Here is a 6,654-nt window from a genome sequence, read left to right on the forward strand (position 1 = left end):
TAGAGCCAAGAGGAAATTAAAGTCAAAATGATCCAAGAAAAGAAGGAACTGTCACTGCTAGCGCTTTTTAGAAATTTCCCGAAAAGGGAGAGTACGGAATTAGATATGTATGGTTAAATTATGTGGTTTAATGATTTCCTTCCCACACCTTACAAAACCACTGAAAATAGCTAAACAAGGTTTGCACTTAAGACCTCAAGTACCATTTGCTGAAAAGACACAAGGAAAGTAAAAAACAACAACAGGTCTTTGGAGTCATGAAATCCAATTTCCTGTAGCCTCAAGCATAAATGCCACCATCTTGGCAAAGGATACGGGAGAAGGAAAGTTTGACCTTTCATCTACGGGTGGGGTCAAACACCTCCGAACAGCACCAGACAAAATCCATAAAACTTTTGTCTCAATAGCCTTTATTGAAACAAAGGTAGTTCTCATCCAATACAGAGCATAAATTATCATATTTTTCCGTGTATAAGACTAGGCTTTTTTCCTAAAAAATAATGTCAAAAATTAAGGGGCGTCTTATACACAGATACATCTCCCCCCATTTTCCTAAATCTGAGTCCCCCAAAATAGGGAGCATCTTATACACGGGGGCATCTTATAGATGGAAAAATACGGTACCATGTGGCATTTGGGCGGGGTGTGGGGGGGTGTAATTTTGATGGGGAAATGTTGTTTCACTTATGGTTTTTAAGGTCAATTTTACTGCCTTGGAATGTCCAAGAAAACCCAAACAACATGCACACAGGGTGCTAGGGCTCAAAGTAGCCACACAAAATGCTCTTGAAGGTTATTCACTAATTGCCACTATCTGCAGGTGCTTAGCCCAGAGCCTGTTGTGTCCTTTTCATGTGAGAAAAGAATACAGATGAAGAAACAGAATTCTGCCCATTTTCATAACAGACAAATCACCAAATCATAACATCACCAAAAATTGTGTAGGTGGGGTCAATAGCACCCCACAGGTTTACAAAATCATTTTACAAACCTAATTTTTTTAAAAAAATTGCCCGAATTAGACCCTTCCTTGTGACCTATAACAAAACTATTTTCATCATAACTATTATATTGTGCGAAGCTTATTGATGACCCCAATTCCATCTGCAAATGTTTGCAATCAACCTGGTCCCTCACTTCATCAGCTAGCAACTCTCAGTCAAGAACCTTTAAAGCAGCACATTTCTCTGTTTACAGTATGTGATTAGAGTTGCCCTCGACGCTTCCAGGACACAGCATCACTGGCCTCCTTCTAAAGAATCAATAAAGTCCTCAGTTTTGATTACTAGCATGAGCACAAAAGTACTGATGTGAAAGAAAACATTGCTCCCGTGCACAACCAGTAGGAAGCTTACCAGGAATCTCTCACAATGTTAAAACTGAGGAAGAATTACTTGCATTTAAAGGAAGATGTCCAAGATGTCCACATTTCCCAATATGACAAAAGATGTTTCCATAAATGAAGTAATGTACAAATCTGAGTTGAAATCTTATGCACACATTCCTGGGGAAAGTTCCCACTGAAATGTACGGGAATGTACATTCTTAAGAGGCTCTTCAGAGAGTAGCTGGAAATGGGGAGGCAGAAAAGGGTCCTCCTTTCCTTCCACACTGCAGTTTTAATCTGAAATCTTAGGCACAGTACTACACCCCGAATTTAGAAACTGCTCACACTAACGAAATTCCCTGTCTCAGAATGCGCCTAGAACAATGGGAGTTTTGAACACTGCTTCCAGGATACCGTCAGGAGAAGAAAAAGCTAACCAATAAACCCTACATAAATCCAGGTGGTCAGGTGGCACCTCATTTGCCTCTTTCCAGCAACTCCTGCAGCCAAACTGGTGACAAATGCAGTGCTCTGCTTTCCAGCACCTCCAAACATAGTGCCCAGGCCTGGTCCCAGAGGATGTCACTTCAGTGCTGCTATCGCAGTGATTTAACTTCATCACTGGAGGCACACACCATTGTCTCTCAAGACAAATGCCAACCAACTACAATCAAGTAAGTTCCTTACTAGTGAATCATGTTTGATATTTGTAGCAGCTTGCACACACCAAAAGAAACCCCAAATTTTTAAAGCACAATAAAGTATGCATCCAAGTCATCTTAACTAATTTTCAAAGAACAAGCAAATATTCATTATGCCATGTTTGAGACAATGATTATGAATTAGCACAAATCAGCAAATGAGTGGGTTCCCAGAGAGATCATGCCGATTTTGCTCCTCCTCTGGTCCTGCCGCTGCAAAATGCTGTAAGCTAAGCCATAGCTTGTGGTTTATCTCCCACAACCCACAAGCAGTATTCCATAGACAGCTTGTGGTTTGTCTGGAAATAAAGCATGAGCTCAAATATGACACAATGCTAAGACAAACCATGGCTTAGCTCACAGCAGGGCAGGGCAGCCATACATACAGATTGCTCCAATATCAGAAAAATAAAATAACCTGTGTTGGATGGGGTTACACAACACAGGTTCATAGTCTGGGGTGCTTCTGGCTGTGGCCTTGATATTGACACTCAGGTAAAAGCAATGGTCAGATGTATGTTTGCCCAGTTTAGTCTGGTGATGCGGTCACACATTCCTGGAGACAGCAGACCTAACCACAATGACACATCCAGATCATTCAAAGTCACTTAACATGGTTGCTTTGGAAAAGTGTCCAGAAACTTCAATCAGTTCAGAAATCATCAATCAGGTTGTTAATTAGAGTTGGATTACTGGACCCAATTCAAAATGCTAGTGATAACTTTCAGCCTTTCACAAATTGATACCAAGATAACTAAAGCACCATCTCCTCTTGTATCTTGCCAGGTCATATAAAGCCCACAGTGGAGGCCCTATATGGGTTCTAATAAACCCTGTAACCAGAAATAGGGCTGAATCAAGGCTTTGGAATTTCATCCCAAGAGGTTTGCCTTGCCTCCTTTTTGGTAGCTTAAATGGATCATAATATGAGTTAACCTTCATTGTAGGGTTGTTTTTTTTTAAATTCTGCCATGTGGTCTTTAATTATGCTACTTTACCTATTACTTCTTATGAAGCTTACTGTTTTTTATATTTATCCCCCTGCTTTAGTTTCTTTTTTAGCTGTTTATTTTATTTTTAATTAGTGTTTTCAGACTTTTAGCCATCTGGAAGTCTGCAGAAAACATACCGCAGTTCCATTTTTGCTTTTATAATCTTTGATCCAATCCAATTGCTGTATCTTTCAACTGTCCCATTCATAGGTAACTATTTTCTCACTGCAAACAGATTAACAGGATGTATTATGTAATTCAGTAATACTTTTTTGCCTACCAAATAAGAAAATTTAACCTACACATACAAAAATGCATGTTATGCTAGGGAAGCGGATTTTATATCAGCAGTAACTAACAAATTTAATTATGAAAATATCATTATCTGGAGAAATACCATAATCATGTACGTATACTTGATCTCTCACAATGATCTATAGGAAGTTGTGCATTCAGTAGCCATTGTTCTTTCAAAGTATTTGAACAATACCCTACAAAAGGGGATGATTTTTAGCTTTAGAAACAAGAATGCATTTCAAACTTTTCCTGAGATTTTCTCATCTGTATGCTTACTTATGGGATGTTAATCACAACATATCTGCTGTACCTCTTTTTCCATTGCTCAAAAAAAAGACTCAACACAGCTTTTTTTAGCAGCATCTCATCAGCTGGGAGATAGCTCTGAAGTTAATCAAGCCTCTTAAGATTTGGAAAAGAACTCAAATGTTCAATGATGCAGAAATCAACTTCTACAGAAACCCAACAGGTGACTAATTCACCTCTGCGTAAATACTTCTTAACAAAGGAGAGTCCACCACCTTCTGAAGCAGTCTGCCTCACTGTCCAACAGCTTCTACCTCCATAAAGTTCTTCCTAATGTTCTAAGTTTTTTATTCGTATTTGGATCCAATGGTTCAGGTCCTAACTTCTAGAGCACGGATAGGTAACATGATGTTCTCCAGTTGGCCACACTAGCTGGGACTGTCGGTAGTTGCAGTCCTACAATATCTGTAGAGTACCACATTGGCTACTCCTTACCTAGAGCAAGAGAAAACAAGTGTGTTCCATCTATGTAACAACCCTTGAGATACTTATGGTGGTCATTACACTGGAACTTAATCATTTCATTTCAAGGCTAAATGTACCTGACTTCAATCTTTCCTTACAGGACTCTCTAGGCTCCTCTGTATCTGTCGTCATCCTTTGGAGATGTTCTAATTTGTCTATATCCTTCTTAAACCACAATCTCCAGACCTGGAGTTCTAACCAATGCAGAACAGTGGTACCAGTTACTTCTCATGATCTAGACACTATGCATCTGCTGATGCAGTCAAAAATTGTATTAGCATTTGTAGCTGTTAACAGTACACTGCAGGTTTGTGGATGATAACTCTGTCAATGGCTACTAACCCTGATGGCTATGTTCTACCACCACTGTCAGAGGCAGTGTGCTTCTGAATACCAGATGCTGGGACCCATACCAGGAGAGCGCTGTTACACTCTGATAGTGATTGAGGGCTTCCCACAGGCATCTGGTTGGCCACTGTGAGAAGAGAATGCTGGCCTAGATGGTTTACTGGCCTGACCCAGCAGGTTAAAAACAGAAGATGAGCCAGTGAATCAGGCCAATGGTCACCTGGTCCAGCATACCATGGCTAACTAGGTTCATAGAATCACAGCATTGTAGAGTTGGAAGGGATCCCGAGGGTCATCCAGTCCAACCTCTGCAACAGGGTCCCGAAACCATACGGGGGCCCTGCTAGCAGTTGTTGGGTTTTTTTAACGCACCAATTCATTTCACACCTCCGGGTGTCAAGTTGAGTGTCATCCTATACTGTACATGTGGATCTGATTTCTCCCCTGCCAAAAAACACACGCTAAATGCAGAATATTACATTTGTGTATAGCTATTCCACACAATGCTGGCCACATGACCCAGAAGCTGTACGCCGGCTCCCTCGGCCAATAAAGCGAGATGAGCGCTGCAACCCCAGAGTCGGTCACAACTGGACCTAATGGTCAGGGGTCCCTTTACCTTTACCTATTCCACACAATATTCAGTGAGCCAGCATCCAGCCTATTCCTCTCAGAGGTCCTACTTAGCTTTTCCACCCCCTCGCCTTATTTATATGCACAAAGAAGCTCTGATGCCCAGGTGGCTGGGCCAAATCTCAGACAAGTCCACCCAGTGGAGCTGAGGGAAGAAACCTCGAGCCCCCACTTCCAGAACCGACCAGGCACTCTTACAGTCTCTCTGTCTCTCTCTCTGATGTGCATTAATTACTGTTTCAGGCACCTCTTTCAGCGGAAGGAGGCAAGGCGGTGTCTGGGGAGGGTGTTTCGCAGCCAAGTTATTCCAGGGGGCACGAAGCTGTCCGTCTGCTCAACTCAGCCACCCACGGAACGCAGCAGCAGCAGCCTCTTTCGCTTGCCTGCACGTTATTATGTGGGGAGGCAAAAGAACATCCTTCGCTCCACCTGCACGGCTCCCACAGCTGCTCCCCTGACAGAAGGGCAGAAGGAGCCGCTACGCAACACCACACACACACACAAGCCGACACAAACACCCGAGCAAGCTCACGACAAGCGGGAAAGGGCTTCTATAGTCTTCGGGGGAGGCAGTTACCTTCGCCCTTGCCCAGGATGCGGCAGCACAGGTTCTGCAGCAGGACGTTGGGCGACTTCTGATCCGGGCTCGCCATCCTCTCGCATGGGAGGCAGGAGGGTGGGGAGGAGGACGCGCCCCTCGCCCGCCCTTACCCTCCTCCGAGGGCCGCTTCTCCTCGAGCCTCCCAACTCGGGTGGCTTAGGGCGCCATTTTAATAAAACCCCGCCGGAGGGAGAAGAGAAGAGGTGGTGGCGGGGGGGGGGGAGAGAGAGAAAGGAAGGGGGGAATAAAAATTGAGAGAGGAGAAGAAGAAGCGAGCAACGGTTTTCAAACGCGGGCCCCCACAATGCCCCTCGCAGCCCGGACGGTGCAACGCCGAACACCTTCCCTCGCGCCGCCGCTAAGCCGCGGCGAGGAGGTTCCGCATTGCAAACGGGCCCCTACCAACACTGATAAGAGGCCCTGCCCGGGGCTTAGTTTTTAATATGGGAGGAGTGTTTGTGCCTCTTTTCTATCTATGTACCCCCCGGCATTTTGCAGCCACGCTTTTATTCATGCTGAAGTCAAGATGCCAAGGAAACATGGGAGGCGTCCCTCCAGCCGTAGCTGTTGGTGCGGCCGCCCTCCCGGCACGTCACTGGCCGCACCGTGGCGTCATCGCTTTTGAAATGATCAGAGCGGGGCACGTAAGAAGAAGAAAAAGGCGCGAGTCTTCTTCGACCGCCTGCTCTATGGAGGCTGTGCCCTGTATAAACTCTGCTGCTCTCATTGTACATAATGGAAAACAAAATCTCTTGGATTGTTATAAAAGATGCAGGATGAAATGATTAACAGTAGGACCATGATCACTGCAGATGGTGACAGCAGTCATGAAATTAAAAGATGCCTGCTTCTTGGGAGAAAAGCAATGGCAAACCTAGACAGCACCTTAAAAAGCAGAGACATCACCTTGCCAACAAAGGTCCGTATAGTTAAAGCTATGGTTTTCCCAGTAGTGATGTATGGAAGTGAGAGCTGGACCATAAA

At 44.2% G+C, this 6,654-nt stretch overlaps 1 protein-coding gene across 1 annotated transcript in view; it reads right to left on the reverse strand.

The window, feature by feature from the left end:
- TUBGCP3 (tubulin gamma complex component 3) overlaps positions 1 to 5,813 on the reverse strand; it is a 57,553-nt gene extending 51,740 nt beyond the window's left edge. The window contains exon 1 of the mRNA XM_081908183.1: positions 5,647 to 5,813. Coding sequence (XP_081764309.1) covers positions 5,647 to 5,722 — 76 coding nt within the window. The 5' untranslated portion in view covers positions 5,723 to 5,813. The remainder of the gene's footprint in view (positions 1 to 5,646) is intronic.
- Positions 5,814 to 6,654: the final 841 nt, after the last annotated feature.

Source organism: Podarcis melisellensis (assembly GCF_964234715.1).
Source record: "Podarcis melisellensis genome assembly, chromosome: 4".
Classification (NCBI taxonomy): Eukaryota; Metazoa; Chordata; class Lepidosauria; order Squamata; family Lacertidae; genus Podarcis; species Podarcis melisellensis.